We start from the raw sequence: 17,098 nt of genomic DNA on the forward strand, positions 1-17,098 counted from the left end.
CGGTTAAGTCATTGAACTTGTCCATCTGATTTTGATCTTCCAAAAGATCAACAAATACAGATTTGTTGATATCTTTTGTCTATCATAGTAGCACCTCTTTTCTTTGCCCTTTCGGATTTATATGTTATTTATCCTCTTCAGTGGCATTTTGGGAGGAAGCAGAGATAGAATATATATCTAACCTAAATTGTTTAACCAGAACTCTTAGCTTCAATTTTTACCACTTGTTCTTTAAAAATTTTTAAAAATTGATAAGCACACTGAGAATTCTGTAACAAGTTACTGGGGGAAAACAAAGACAAAACGACTACTTTTCCTCCTCCTTCCACACATCGTGCAGTTGTATGAGCTTGTCCAAAACAGATAAAAAATAAACAGAAATTCAACAAGAGTTTTCAAATGGGGCAAATTTAGTCTGTGCTTACTGCACCAAAATCTCTGATGTAGGCAACTGCAGGTACTCAAAGAAAAGAACAAAATCAGATAACAGGACTTATAATATTGACTCATAGTACCTCAAGCATATGTAACTCTTTTGCTTCCATCTGACTTATCGACCATTACTCACTATAAATCCCATGGAAAGTGGCCTAATTTATCACGCTGCAAACTATATTGTCCTCACCTCCTGACTGGCATCAACAGATTGTTCAGTCTCTTGCAGAATTTTCTTTCTCAGCTAGTAAACAAGTGACGGACCTACTCAACTTGAATTTCATCTCTACTCTCTGTGATGCTTTTCACATTAAGAAATGTTGCTTTTCAACCACATAACGTCCTGTATGAATTCACGACTGCATACGAGTTGCTTTCATGTCAGTGGAAGCAAAGAGTTCTCCGTAAAGAAAGTAAAAGAAAATCTTAGTAGTGATAATAACTAGTAGCCACAATGAAGATGCTAATCAAATGTCAAACCCATCAAGGTGAATTTTTGCAGTTAACATTTGTGGGTGTCACAAATCTTGATGGCAAATGTCAGTTCTTTCCATGGTTAGTGACATCAATTCATTGAAAACAAGAGGCAGGAACATGCAGATGCTTGTTTTAACAAGTAAATGTAGCGTGGCCTGTGGTAGGTCTGACTTTGCAAATATTACATGTTCTTGGGAAGCCAGACAGAGAACAAGTTTGGACTTGAGGATAGCAAATGTCAACGAGGCTAAAGAGAAATGTTCTGGTTTTTTTATCTCCCTGCCCTGAGAAAGAATTTTCTCACATATCTAGAAGGGAAAAAAATGTGTATTGGTACAGTGTTCAGCATTTGACTACCAGTTCTATTCAACACTTAAAATGTGCATGGTGTAAATCTCCACTGAACTCTTCTACTTCCACGGATTCATCCATCGGCTGTTTGCTGATGACATTCAAATATGCCAAGATTATTCTGACTTTTCTTCTTAATTTCTAATACATTTCAAAGAACTGTCCTAAGCTATCTCAAACTCCACAAATCCCAAATTAATCCAATTATCTACCCATCAAGGCTAACGGTTTTCCCCTAAATTCCTTAATTCAATGAGTTTTTCTTTCTTTCTTTTTTTTTTTACCATCTAGTCAGTCATCCAAACTAAAAATTCTAGTCACATTCTACCACCAAGCACAGTTCTTGAACCAATGGCCAATAAATATTTCTCAAATAAATGAATGAATGGATTTTCAATGCTTTTGCTTCCTGTCCCTCTAGCTGATGATTTAGTAAGTGCCGGTCACTTGACAGCAAGCCTCCTCTAGAGGCATCCCCTTCTGTTGGCCGCACTGTTGCTACTCCAACATGGGCCCTCAAGCCTCCTCCCCCTCGGGTCTCTATCATCTTAACCGACAGCAGTGCAGCTTTGGTCATATTTTAACTTGGTTTAAAAATATTTAATTCTCGGGGCGCCTGGGTGGCTCAGTCATTAAGCGTCTGCCTTCAGCTCGGCTCAGGTCATGATCCCAGGGTCCTGGGATCGAGGCCCGCATCCAGCTCCCTGCTCCGCGGGAAGCCTGCTTCTCCCTCTCCCATTCCCCCTGCTTGTATTCCCTCTCTCGTCGTGTCTCTCTCTGTCAAATAAATAAATAAAATCTTTAAAAAAAAAAAAATTTAATTCTCCCTTTTGACTGCCAAACAAAATTCCAACGTCTCTTCCTGACTCTCCTCAATTATTAGACCCTTGTCACTTCCTCTGACTCCTTCAGAGGAGTCACTTCCCCTGAATCCTCCTCTAAAGCCAGGCTTTCCCATTTTTGATCACACTGGGTCATTTCATGCCTTCATGCCTTTGATCATTTGATTATTTCCTATGCTGGGATGTGCCTTTTCTCTGTTGTCCAGCCTGCTCAAATCCAGATCGTCCTTTAGCTCCTAATCCAAACATTTCCCAGGCCTCTAATTGGAATTATTTTTCTACTCCTCAAAGCTTGCATGATCTTTTTATTTCTACTTTTGCTCTACCTCTCAACACAGCAGAGCTGCATTTTCATAATCTGTTATGTGTCTGCCTCTCTCCCAAATCCGAAAAGGCCCCATTCCCAGCACTTAGTGCTCAACCCACAGTAAATGCTATAGAAAGTTTTCAGAAATGACACTGAATTAAAACCATTATATACACTATATACATTACCAAGAACTAAATACTTATTTCAGGAGTTAAAAGAAAAGAAAAAAAAAAAGAAAACAAAATTGAACCAGAAAATGTTTAGTATTGAGAAGAAGGTGAAAAATACTAAAACAATGTGATCCATGATGTGGTATGAACTCCTATCTCAAAAAAAAAAAAAAAATCGCCTTTTCGGTGAACAGAGGTTCACTGAGCCCCCACTTCTGCCCCCAACCTGGCACGTTGCTGCATATGCTCCTTTCCTTTTCCTGCAGCCTCTTCAAACCACGGGCAGCTGGGGCAGTATTTAGGCCTGTGCTATTCATTCTTTATTCTTTATTCACTGGGTTTTGTTTCCCTATCTTGTCTTCCAGGCGTCAGGAGTGTGGCTTTAAGAATCCCCGTGTTAGATGAGATAATGTGATGGCGGTGGGAAGACGTGGTCTGGCTCCCCTTTGGAAAGCTTTCATTTTATCTATTACCTCTGAGAGAACATGAGTCTGTTTGGAATGTACTGACCTCTCCCTCAGGTGCTGTGTTCTCTCTTATCGGGGTGGGGCTATGGAGGGGAGGAAACAGGCTGTCCTGAGTTCCCCCAAACTCCCCAGGCTCTCATGTATCAAGTCCTGTGTTGCAATGGCCTCGTGCATAATGTGCCAACTGAGGGGCCAGGAGTGGTGAGAACTTGTTGCATCTGACTTTTAATTATACATGGTGCAGAGTCCTTGCTAGTTCAGAGAAAGTCGCTCTTTGGGTTTGCTTTATTTTAGTGAAGGGGCATTTTATCTAATTGGAGAGAAATTATCACAAAGTAAAGAGTCCAAGCACCTATCTCGACTTGCCCCAACGATCTTTTTTTTTTTAACTCTTAATTATAAAAATATTATAAATATATGCTAATTAGAGAGAATTGTAAAGACCCTGCATGTCACCATATCCAGCTTCCACAAGTAACAGCCCATCTTAATTCATCTGTACACCACTCCCACTCTCCCAGATTGTTTGGCGGTGATTCAAACATCATATTATTTCATTCATAAGTATTTTTTAAATATCACATAGGAATCTTGTTGGCAATATTGTTAAACAGCTTACCTTTGGTTAATGAAGTTCTCATCTTACCACAGCATCTATATTTTGTTGTCTCAAAACTTGAGAGGCTTATGGGGCTTCCCATACACATATTAAATGTGTAAAACTTACACATGGTAAGTGGGATGGTGTGAGCTAGTTCTATCCCTGTGGTTAATCTATTCTGTACACAATGGCACCCAGGGTGTGGGAACGCCCCTCCTTGGTCACCTAGTAACTTTTCACTGGTCAACAAGAAGCTGAATGAACTATTATATTGTGAGAAAGTGCTTGGCTGCCTCACTTGGATCATCTCCTCGATTTTAAGCAAAGTACCATCGCCAAGTTTGAATTTGCTAAACCTTTCGGCTTTGCTGGCCGAAAAGAAGCATTCCACTCCTGGAGCATAAATGGATTCAGAGGACACGGGCTCCAGTAAACTAGGCCAAATACTGAAGCAGATATGGAGACACAACCTGATGCTAAGGCCGGCCCTCCTGGGTGATAACCCTTGTGAAGGGCCTGGTGGTGCCACTGGCATAGCCACAGTGGTCTTTCCGGGTCAAGAACGCAGTGGGGCCCTTCACCAGCTCTTGGAGCCCACTGCAGGCACTGTGCTGGCAGGTAGAGATTTCTTCTATTTATTCTTTCTCTAGGAAATGTTGATTGGACTGTCACTTTGAGATGTACGAAGGGGCAGGCAAAGAAGGCTAAGACAGAGCCTTGTCCACAAGGGACTAACAATATATTACGAGAAATAAGGTAAGACAAATGCACAATAATGCAAGGGACATTAAGGCCAGTTCCATTAAAGACATAGAAAGGAAGTGCATTAAGACTTCACAAGCAGGCAAGATTCCACTTTTAGAGTGGGAAATAGGGAATTTTGCTAGATCAAATGCTGTATTTAAACCAAAGCTTAAGGAATGAATTGGATTTATGCAGCTAGAAATTAGGAATCTTGAAAGTGCATTCCAGGCAAGGGTATTATTAGTAGGATCCAAGATTAAAGGTAGGAAAATATCCCTGGTTTGAGGTAGAACAAGCAGTTTTTCTTTTTTTTTTTTTTTTTTTTTTTTTTAAAGATTTTATTTATTTATTTGTCAGAGAGACAGAACACAAGCAGGGGGAGAGGCAGGCAGAGGGAGAAGCAGGCTCCCCTCCGAGCAAGGAGCCCGATGTGGGACTCGATCCCAGGACCCTGGGATCATGACCTGAGCCGAAGGCAGCCGCTTAACCGACTGAGCCACCCAGGCGTCCCACAAGCAGTTTTTCTATATTGGAATATGATATTCTATGTGTAGAATTATTTGAGCTTGAACCCATTATTGCAAAAACTCTAGAAAGACTGGGCTGGGCTGGGCTATAGAATTGGACCCCCCTCCCACACACACTAAGAGGGGAGCAGATTCTTGGGAATAGCCCCAATTATGGATGCTGAGAAGTATGGCAGGAAGAACATTGTATCTGATGAATATGATCTCAGACAACAACAGTTACTCTAGATAAGAAGATGAGTGGTATCATGAAATCCAACTCTAAATTATATAGTGTCAAGGCAAGTGGGCAGGTCTCATCAATCAGGAATCCAGGGGATAATGTTAAGAAATTATTAGCGGGCAGTTGGTAGGCATCAGGGAAATCTGCGCAAAGGCAGCATGACCCAGACAATAGCAGCTGGAGATTATAGCCAGGACTCTAGTCTCTGGAGAGAATTGAATATGGTCCTAGGCAACATATTGAGACAAATACTTATTCACGGAAAATGGTAAGGACACTGTTTCCAGAAGAGGAGATCAAAATAAAGGCAGTCTTAGGTACAAGACAAAAACACAAGCTGTCAGAATTGGAGCCCAAAGATAAACCCAGACTCGTAAAAGGATAATTTAGTGATGATTCTTAAAATACTGACCTATGGGGCTACAAATTACATATTCCTTAGTTCAGAATTGAATTCTAAAGATTGGAGAGTTGCTAAGCCTGCAAGAAGTGATCAGATAACCTCAGCTGTGAGCTGTAAGCTCAGAGGAAGGATGGACAAAGAGGAGAATGGTAGGACATGGAGATGGAGTGAGGAGAGATTATAACAGATCAGATCATGGGGAGGGTCTACACCAGAGTGAAGAGGCTTGACTTGGTTTAACAGCCTTTGAGTAGCCAGTGCACATTCTAATCAGAGAATCAGAACCTGTACAATTAGAGCTATTTTTTGGAAGGCTAATTTGAAAATTGTAAATGATCACAAGCTCAGCAGAAGTGTAAACCTAACTTAATTCTCATAGCATCCAACAAAGCACCTAAAAAATATAGCATCTGCACCAGTAGGAATAACGTAGCTATGGTATGCCGGCTACCCAAGTCTCATCTGAAGTGTTTTGCTAAATTTTAGGCAAATAATTATAGGTGGATCATTGACAAATGATATAGTACATTCAAAGGAGAAGGAACAATTCTCAAAATCATACTAAATCATCACGGAATTATTGAGGGAGATGTTGACTTCAATTGAAGAGTTTTATGGGCATCGGGGGATCATGGTGTCTGCCTTCAAATATTCAAAGCATTTTTATGAGCAGGAGGGATTAGATTTATTCTTTGCCACTACAGTAAGAAGCAATTTGTCCCCAATTCCTAAATTTTTAAAAGAGTGACAGTTGTGCAAATGACTTCTCCTTCAGCAGGGAGAAAGGCTTAAATGCCTGGTAAGGGTCTTGGTAGGTTTCTAAGGTTATCTTGCCATACCTCATGAGATGTAAGTGGAGAAATATAATTTGATTCAGTTTTGTATTTTGTTCTTTTTATGTATCTGTGTGTGTACAGAAATCTCTACTTTCATAGACTGCCTCATGAAAATAAATGAATATTTGGGGAGCACTGCTACACTTCTAAAGAAAGAAGAAAAGGAGATGTGTAATTTATGCAGCACGCATGATGAATGTACCCCACGGCGGACAATGTCCACCATTCACGATATCAAAGCAGCAGGCATTGCTGCAAGAGGGGAACAAAATGTCATAGAAACAGCTACTGTTTCTCCCACAAGTGGAGAGGAAAGTCCTTATACAAACCAGGTCCAGTTAAAAAAAAATAAAGCACATGTGAGTTCAGAATTAGTGGGGGAAAAAACAATACCTTATTGAATGGAGATGTAACAGAGCAAGGGGAGTCGCAGAACAAAATGTTCCCAGATAATGCTGAAAATGAAGATGATAAACAAACAGAACACATGACTGTTGAGAACATAAATGGCAACAAGAAAGAGATGCATGACATAATCCAGACAACAGAAAGAGAAATTCAAGAGACCTCAGAAAGCCAAAGAGAAGAGATTACCACATCCTCAATAACATGTGATATCTCCAGCAAGAATCTGAATAATCTTCTTTCCAATGATTCAGAGAGTCTAAAGCAAAAGAATAACATAATGGAGTAGGAGTAAGTAAATGTGATGTGAGAGGTGCTTGTATATCCCTGCTGTTGATACGTGTGTTTCTGTCATTATTATACATAGTATACATATATGATGAGGATTTTATATTTCCATTTCAGATATCTAAAAGATATTGTAAATCAATAATTCAGTTTAAATTATTCCCAGTAAAATTATATGACTGCTATTACTAATATTTTTTTTATAATTTTAGGAAACAAACATTAAATGTTTCTTTAAAGGAAGAGGAATCCACTATAGAAGAAAGTAGTTTAAATGAACAATTGTCCAGAACATGAACACTCTTCTTAATCACTACTCTTTCAATTATAATAAGAAAAACTAGGAAGCTGTGGAGATTTCAAATTCTAGAAAAGCATTTTCTAGCCTCAGATTTATTTTAGCGATATCCTCAAATAAATTCTCACATTTATTTTATTTATAAATTATCATAAATTCTTAACCTGTGTCTGTAGACTCTAGGTGGCATGGGTAAGCTTTAGGCAGTTATTAAAATTGTGTGTATGTTTTCATACCTATTTTATCTCCTTGGAGATTGTCCAAAGCTTTTCCCAGATTCTCAAGGAGCCCCTGACTTTAAAAAAAAAAAAAAAAATGTTGAAATTGACAGATACACTTCATAAATTATCTCCCTTATACAGGGGATAATAATCCCTATTTGTCCAAATAAAATAAAATATTCACAGCCATAGTTTTCTTGCAAAGATCACACCCTTAGAAGACAATCGAGCATAATGAAAAAAATCATTGCTTTGGGAATCAGACAGACTTAAATTTTATCTCCTGTTTTTTTACATACTAGTTTTGTGATCCTGGGCAACTTGCTTCATTTCTTAGTCCTATTTTCTTCTTTGTAGAAATAATATATACTTCCTGGGATTATTTGGTAAGGTCAAATGAGAAAGTCATGTAAAGGGCCTAGCACCACAGTACTTGGCAGATGTTCACGCTGAGCTAAATGTGAGTTTGTAATTGATTTCACTCTCAACAACCCTCACTTTCTCTACTTCCCACGTGCTTCCAAACTTCACTTAACCCCTCTCTGCCATGACGTATGATGCTCTTTTCAGGTGTATAATACTATTTCCAGGACAACACCACAACTGCGTCTTCAATCTCAAGCAACTCATTTTGCTATTTTGACCTTAGTTATCTCATCAATAAAATGAAGAGGTTGAGTTAGATTAGCTGTGAGGTCCCTATAGGGCTGAGAATCTAATGAGTTTTATAGATGTCATGGAAGTACATTCAATGCTTGACAAACCCCATAGTTTTAAAGAATTACTTCCCCTGCAAAACAACTATTAAGTTAGTTAATATGTAGTTGCCCATTTCACTTGAGAAAAACATTAACACTTCATATTCTCACATTCAGAAATGACTCAAAGCATCAACTAGTGAGTCACTGCTGAACCACTCCCTCTAACACCACCCTTAGGTGTTCCCTGGTTGGTGATTTCCTCTTTGTAGCATACAAACCAATTGTGCTTGGTTTGCATATTTATAAAGATGACTACTCCTTTCAATCCTTCAGGCTAGAAACCATCAGGCCCCTTAAAATATGTGTGCCATAAACAAAACCTCGCTGGGAATCTGTTGTGATTCCTTCCTGGATAGCTTTCTGTAAGAAACCTATCTCTTCCAGTGTTGTTGTCCTAGTGTGTATAGACTCAAAGGGAAATGAGAAACATAAACCAATCTGATTACTTCAGCTGCTGCACTAGATCTATTTGACTAAGGCTAGAGGAAACAGAAGCATTTACAGGTCTCTTTCCTCACTTCACCCGTCAGTCTTTTAGAAGAGCGTATGCAGATAGTTTTCGAGCCACAGAAGAAAATCATTTTTGAAGTTATACAAGGCTGGGTCACTGTATTCTCTATTAAACCATTCAGAAATTGTTTTTCGTTTTCTGAAGTACCGTCATCAGAGAATATGCAAACAAACCAATGTACTGGGTAATTTTCCTTCCAACTTTACAGGTTCAGAATTATAAATCTAAATAAATAAACTTCTCTGCGATTTCAACATTATTTTTTAGATATCTATGTTAAAGGGCATTATAAAATTCAGTTTACTAAGAATTGAAAAATAGTTAAAACCTGATTATCCTAGAACTGGGTATTAATGCTCTATTTTATATTGATCCTCTCATTTATCTTTGACATTGCCAATATTTCAGCCATTTCACTGATAAGAAATAAGAAGTAGAAAGAAGAGGAGAAACTCAAGCTGGTAATTTTAATGTAGAGATCTAATTTATTGGGCATGCAATTTATGCTAACCCTCTATTATAAGAAGTTTAAATATTTTATCTCATTCCATCTTCATACTATTGTGGATTAGGTATTAGTTTCAGTTTGTAATGGATAAAGAATCCAGTGCTTTGGAATGATTTGAGGATATTATGTCAGAGTTTGGGCTTTTGTGCTAAATATAGATGGATTCAATTATTGATTCTGTAGACTTACCATCGGTGTGATTTTCAACAAGTGAAATTTTCTAAGCCTCAGTTTCTTTATCTGTAAAAGGTGATGACAGTAGTACCTGCCTGACTCCCTAGTGAGGATTAAATGAAACAGTGTGGGGGCACTTGGCTGGCTCAGTCAGTAGAACATGCGACCCTTTATCTAGGGGTTGCGAGGTCGAGCCCCATGTTGTATATAGAGATTATTGAAAGATAATTTAAAAAAAAAATGAAACAATGTGTAACCTAAAATCTAGTCCATAGAGAGAGCTAAAATGTTGGTTATTTTAATAATAATTATTGATGTTTAAAGTCAAACAAATAATGACTGATCTCAAATTTGAATTCAGATGTTTAAGACACTAAAAGCTTCGGCAAAGGTGATGGTTATAAAAAGCAAGAGTACAACAAGTGGTCAAAATAAGCTTTTGTATTGATTCTTTGAGGATTGTAAATATTTTGCTTCTGATTATCATGACTAATCCTAAATTCACAGTACTTTTGTACCTTTCTCAGGTTTTCTAAAAAACATAATAAACATCATTCGATATAATGTGCTTGGATAATTCCAGTACCAGATATGTATTTATCTCCTTTCCTCAAAATTTAGTAAATGATTCAGCTATTAGTACTTGGTTTATCAAGAAGCATTAGCAATCTTCAGATTCATTTTGTAACGTGAACAAAACTGAGAAATCACCACCTAAATAATAATAGTAATGTCAATAGTAAAAATAGTAATAATAGCTCATACATATAATACCTACTATGTGCCAAGCATAGATTTTTAATAACTTAACATATACTAGTTTATTTAATTCTCACAGCCTTCTTATGAGATAGGTATTATTTTATTATAATTTTGCAGTTGAATAAACTGAGGCACAGAGAGGTTGAATATCTTGCTAAAAGGTTACAGAGATAGTAAGTGAAAGAGTTGGGATTCACAGTAAGACAATGTGGCTCTAGAGCTCGTGCCTATTTATTTATTTATTTATATTTGTTTTATAGTTTATTTTTTTTCAAATTTTTTATTTAAATTCTAGTTAACATATAGTGTGATATTGGTTTCAGGACTAGAATTTAGTGACTCATCACTTACATACAACACTCAGTACTCATCACAACAAGTGCACTCCTTGACACCCATCACCCATTTAGCCAATCCCCCGCTCACCTCCCTCCGTTAACCCTCAGTTTGTTCTCCACAGTTAAGACTCTCTTATGGTTTGCTTCCCTCTTTTTTGCATTTAGCCATATAGTACATAAATCAAATAATTGGAAAAATTATGTATTTTTTTCCTGCAGGTATTTTGATATGCTGAGTGATACCAGCCCCCAAGTGTCTTGTTATATTACAGCACCGTCATATATTCTACAACATCTACAATGCCAGATAATTAATAGCATGAGTTCTTTAATAGTGAGTGATAGTGAAGAGTTGGTCAGTAATGTCATCACTGTTGAGTGCTCAGATATGGAAAAAAAAATTCCATTTCTAATATGCATTGCAATTCCATTTACTGCACATTACAGGTGAAACTACAGAAACATCATGGTGAAAGTGTCTGACATAAACCTTCAATCAAGTTACCTAACCCCAGATTCACTGGAAGGAATGAGAGGAAGTTATAAGGTTGGTAAAGGCTTGGCTACATCTACATTTGCTGTTTGACTCCTCTACTAAATATTACTCAGACTACCAGATTGTGTAGAGATATAATTGCTCCATTGGTAACAAATGGAAGGGTTAATTAGATTAATGCCAGTAAATTCACGAATATTTTGCTATCTTTTGATCTTGATGATCAAAGAGCAGAAATTATTGGCCAAACTTAGGAAAGAAGAACTTGGGTCTAGGACCCAGAAAATGTTGTATTTTCACCTGGGGAAAAAAAAAATCAAAATCATGGCTTAATTAGCTTCATGCCTTAGACTAGCAATAGACTAGCATTTAAATGTGATGGACCTCTGTCTAAATTTAAGAATGTTGGAATCCCCAGATAATACTAGCTTTATTTTTTATCATTCGTGAGTTGGGAAAATATGTAAAAAAAAACTTGAACAACTGTGTGTGTGTGCATGCCTTGAGATAGTTTTTTAGTCTATAAATTATGTTCTGTTCATACACAGAAGACAGTATATGTGGTAGTTAGGATGTGGGTTGTGGAGGAAGATTAGCTGGGTTTGAAATCTGGTTCCTGTACTTCCGTGCTATGTTAGTGTGGGTAAACTATGTAACCTTGCCATGACTCAATTTCTTTATCTGAAAAATGAATACAATAATAGTGTCCACCTGATAGGGTCATAAGGATTAAATGAATAAATGCACTTACAAAGATAAAAGGAAGCCTATAAACACATGTTAGTAGTAGACTTTATTGTAGTAACTCTGAGTTTCGCTATGGTCACAAATTCATATGTTTTGAAGACAGGTTATAGCAGTTATTAAACTTAGCATAGAGTTGATGGGAGCTAAGGTTAAAGATTCTTCTGTGGGCCATTGAATTTATTTTTAAACAGAATATTTGTCTTTTTAGCTTTATGTAAGTTGTCATTATTTGAAGAGAAGGGCAAGGAATAAATCTTTTAAAATTCCACTAAATAAGAAATTCTTTACAATACATCTCTTCTTTTTCTAATTTGTGTCTTTTCTGAGTCACAAACAAGGTTATACAGTAGAATATGAAAGCTAAGCCTGTTCTAATTATTTATTCCAATTCATGTCACTAGCATATTTTACATTTGGTCTAGGAAGCCTGTATGTATAATAGTCCCGTCCACATTGCCTTGACTGTGGCTTTTTAATCTTGATCAGTCTGTGTGACTGTCATTATAAAAGTGAAAACTGTTGATAGTGCACGTGACTTTCAGAAAATGGGCAGCAAGATGTTTCATAAATGGATCATCAGAGCAAAAAGGACAACAAAGTAAGAGGACCATTGTCTACTGGAAAATATAAAAGCATATACTTTTTATAGTTTTCTAATAGTAGTTATCCCTATTTTTAGCTCAAAAATTTTTAAACTCTGGATTCCTTCCAAAATTTGGGGTGGTTCATACGATGTTTAAGAATTCTAATTCTGGAGTCAGATAAACCATCATCAGAGTTCTGTTCATGACACTCCCCTGCTTAAAAACACTTCCGGTTCCCAGCATCTGCCAAATGTGCTCTAAATGCACAACCCACTATCAGTTCCAGGGAAACTTTTTTTCTTACCTCTCACCATTTTCCCTTCAGCCAATTAACTACATTTGTCACGCCCTGAATTTTCCCAATGACGGATTCATGAAGTGATATTGTGAAATGTCTTCCTTAGTCAGTTTCCAAATGACAGATTATTCTCTATTGTGATTGTCCCAGAAATGTTTGTGTGTGTGTCTGTTTGATTATCCACTCATGCTGGGGCGGAGCCGGGCTGGTGTTTGGGGAGACATGAATAGACCAAATGACTTTTAAGTCTTCCTCTTCATTTTAAGCTTTGGTGAGTATACGAGTAGATAATTTTGTTTTCATTTATGTACTCAGCTCCTTTTTTGTGTGATTAAGAAGCTTGAATACATGCCTGCATATAGGCATTACAAATTTAAATGTCACTATATAAAAATGAAACACAAATGTTTCTTTTCAGTCATTTGCTCCCACTGCATGAAGGAGAGAAATAGAGAAAATGACTTTACTAAGAGATTGTGAGTTGTCAGAAGGGAGAATCTGCTGACAGAACAGGTGCTCTAGCTTTTGCATAAACTACCCAAATAAGAACATTTGGAATTCCCTAAAACAGTGTTGAATTTTCTGGATAAAGGCCAATATTAAAGTTTATTCTGGTAAAGGAAGATAGGATTCCAAAAATGGTTAGTATTTGTGAAAACACTAAATGTAATTGTGGGGGAACTTAATTTAAATTTAAAAATATATTTATTTCTCTCTTTTCTATCATGTAGTTCAAGTTTGAGAAACTAATATCTACCTGAGCATCCCTTTGGAGTTAGTGAAATCTTTCCCAAATGTGGGAGAGTACAGGGAGAGCCCATAGAGCGTATAGAGCAGACGCACCCGGAACCCTGCTGCGTTAATGTCCTTTCATTTCCTCAATCTATACAGGGGACCTGGGCTGAAGCGAAAGTGTACAAGCTGGGTGTCTTCTCTGTTGTGTCTTGTTTAAAGAAAGAGTCCTTCATAGTAACAAAGAAAGGCCTTACTCTTAAGCCAGCCATGGGTTCCCGAGTGTCCTTAAATTACCCTCCAGGGGTTTTCGGCTCCCCAGTGCTGGTACAATTAAAGGTAAATATTAAAAACTGGTGAGTTTCTTCTCATAGCTTTTGTGGGTCAGCAAACACGGTCCAAAAAGGATAAAGAAGGTACAACTATTTAATATACCAGTAAACAAATTCTTTTCTTATACTTTTAATGACCTAACATACAGTGGTATCAGTGATAAAGTGATGATTTAGAGCATAGTGAATCTCATTCCAAAATAAATCCCTGCTTTATTTGAAAGCTTTCTTAGCTACTTTTGTGTGTGTGTGTGTTTCTTAATGATATTTATTGACAAAAACATGTTAAGTATCTATGATAAAACTGAAGCCAGACATTGGGACATTCATATGAGTCAAGATTTGCATCTGAAGGATGGCAAACAGGAGGCTAATCAATTAAAATATTTGTAATTGTGACGATTTCGTTATACTTAATCATAAAACAGCCCTTTTTTGGAATGAGGATTTAATATATAAAAACACTATTTGCAAGATAGACACATGATATATTGGAGCATCACTGCACCTTTTAGAAGATACACTTTCTCAATATTTCCTGTCCTTGCAGCCTCGACTGTCCCCCATGCTCTCCTGTTTCTCCCAGTTATTGTAAGTGGTTAGCAAAAAAGAAAAAGTAGGGAAAAAAACATATTATGAGCAATTAATTCATAGATACTTTCCATAAACTTGGAAGTTTAGAATCATGCTAGCTATTTTTATTAGCCATTCTTATGTGAGAGGAAACAAATATAGTCTTGTTTTTCTAGCTTCTGAAGATCACTTGATCTAACAACAGTTCTAATTAGAAATTATGTAAAATGTCTATTTTGTTTTCTAGGTCATTTTGTTGCCTACAATTAAGAGTGTTTCTCAGTTATTTATAACATAGGACAGGGAACCTAGATTTCAGACAGACTTTGTAAAAAGGGGACCAAATGATGTGTTTTTTATAAATTAATGCAGTGTTGATTCTAGTCAACAATGCATAAAGAAATGTATAAAACTAGGCTCTATCAAATTTTCAGAAAATTGGCTTAGAAATGTGCTGATACTTTTCATCTTTTGTTATTAAAATATATGAATATATGTATTTTTTCCTTGTTTAGCTCCAACCAGTTGACCCATCTTTGGTGACATATTTGAAAACACGGCAAGATACTTCCTACCTGGTAGTATCCACAAGCCCTCTGATCCATGTTAAGCACCCATCAACACATCCTTTCCAAAAGCCAGTCACTGTATTCCTACCTTATTCTCCACACCCTGATGAAAAGACTCTTGGATCTGAGATAGATCATAAAAGAACAGCTGGTGCCACAACAAACAGGATCATACCTTTCTACTTCAACCGGTGAGTTAAACCCTAATATCTCTGACTTGATGATGTGTATATCCTGTTATCCAATCTCCCCACCATCTTATTTTCATTTTATTAGTGAGAAGAATGAAACTCAATGAGATTAAGAACTTGTCCAAGTATCTATATCTACCAAGTGGTGCAATTTTGGATGCACCCACATATCTCTAGATCTACTCATGACTCTGTGTAGCCATCATTTATTTAGTTTGAGGGCTGCAAGGCTGGAAATTAAGAAGTGGATTATTTGTCTTTTCCCACCATGTTTGTAATTTAGGAAGCTGGCAGTAGTAGAATATTAGGTTATGGCTGGGAGAAGAAATTAAACTTTCCCTCGTGTTAGATAAGTGAGAGAGAACATAAAAATATATATGTGATCCAGTTATTTTGCTACTTGGAATATATATATATAATGAGAATCACAGTTCCCTGGAGAGTATTACGGAAATCTATTTTGGAAGTTTAGTAGTATCCAGTAAATAGCTAGCATGATAAAATACATATATATATATATAATATATATATATATTAGTGGTAGTTTAGTTAATCCACATTCCTGTGTATCATGGTAAAGTAAGATTTAAAACCAGAAATATCCTGGAGCTTCCAGTTTAAAAAGTACCAGTATAATAGATTAAGACATTCTCTTTTAGATATTCCCTGAAATACATATATATATTTTTTAAAGACAAGAACTTAATCTTTAAAATGGATTTTTACCAGTAACCTGTTGCTAGAATCTGGTATTTCTACTGTATTTAGAGGACGGACAGAAAAAGATTAATAAAAATAATTTGTGACTGATATGTACTTTCCATCATAAAACAAAGCAGCTCCATTTGCAAGAAAGATGACAGAAAAATAACTTGTCTGTTCCTGACTGTCAAGTCCCATAGTCTGAGAAATATAAATTTATCTCTGTAATACACAGATTTCATTTTTGGAACCGATTACATCAGTGTTCCTTTGCCCCTCTTTTGCTCTAATTCCGTATCCCTCAGAAATGACAGAGTGGAATGCAGAGAGAAAAGGCAGCATTTTTCATTGTCAAAAATGAAATTCCCTTAAGTATAGGGATAAGAAGAGAGACAATAAGAGCCCTAGTAGAAATCATGCTGAGGGTGGCACATTTTCATACACTCAATTGATTCAAAACATTTAAAATCCAGTTATCCCAGGTAGGAGAAGATTACACATGGTAATCCAGATAAATGATACTCAGTAAAAATGATTAGACACTGAAAATTGATATCTAAATTATGCACATGGATCTGTTCTCCAGATCTAAGAAAGAGATTCAAGTGGCTACCAAACCGGATGTAGGCAGATGAATATTCATTCAAGATTAAGGAAAAAAGTCCTACATGGTTTCTTAAGGAAAAAAAAAAACTCAATACCAATCAAAAAGATTTCAAAAACAGAACAAAACCACCAAAAAACAAACTATAGAAATAAAGAAGGAGAACATCGTCCTGACGTTTCACAGTACCTTGAATAATGAGAATCACAGTTCCCTGGAGAGTATTACGGAAATCTATTTTGGAAGTTTAGTAGTATCCAGTAAGCAAAACTTCTGAGAGGCAGAAAGCCATCAGGATAGATAGACCAGAAAGAGATGAGGACAACAGGATGAGATACAAAGATAACAAGCAGAGATGAAAAGGGACATAGGTATGATAAGGAATCATTTGAAATGATGTCACCTAATAATTATGGTACCATCAAAGGAGCAACCAAAACAACCATAAAAGAAGCAATAATCAAAGGCATAGTTGAATTTAATTTCCTGATGTTGATTAAAGCCTTGACTTAGAAAGTGCTGATTGATTACTAGACACAATTACAGAAAAAAAAAAAAAAAAAACGAACTAATGCCTACATGGGCATGACATGGAAAATGGAAATGTACATTTAAATA

At 36.7% G+C, this 17,098-nt stretch overlaps 1 protein-coding gene across 1 annotated transcript in view; it reads left to right on the forward strand.

Annotated features, from left to right (window-relative positions):
• Positions 1 to 4,057: 4,057 nt before the first annotated feature.
• DTHD1 (death domain containing 1) overlaps positions 4,058 to 17,098 on the forward strand; it is a 60,774-nt gene continuing 47,733 nt past the window's right edge. The window contains 6 exon segments of the mRNA XM_032399231.1: positions 4,058 to 4,271; positions 6,468 to 6,761; positions 6,764 to 7,082; positions 10,872 to 11,199; positions 13,669 to 13,848; positions 14,930 to 15,174. Of these exon segments, the coding sequence (XP_032255122.1) occupies positions 4,058 to 4,271; positions 6,468 to 6,761; positions 6,764 to 7,082; positions 10,872 to 11,199; positions 13,669 to 13,848; positions 14,930 to 15,174 (1,580 nt within the window).

The sequence above is a fragment of the Phoca vitulina genome, unplaced genomic scaffold (genome assembly GCF_004348235.1).
Source record: "Phoca vitulina isolate PV1807 unplaced genomic scaffold, GSC_HSeal_1.0 scaffold3, whole genome shotgun sequence".
Lineage (NCBI taxonomy): Eukaryota > Metazoa > Chordata > Mammalia > Carnivora > Phocidae > Phoca > Phoca vitulina.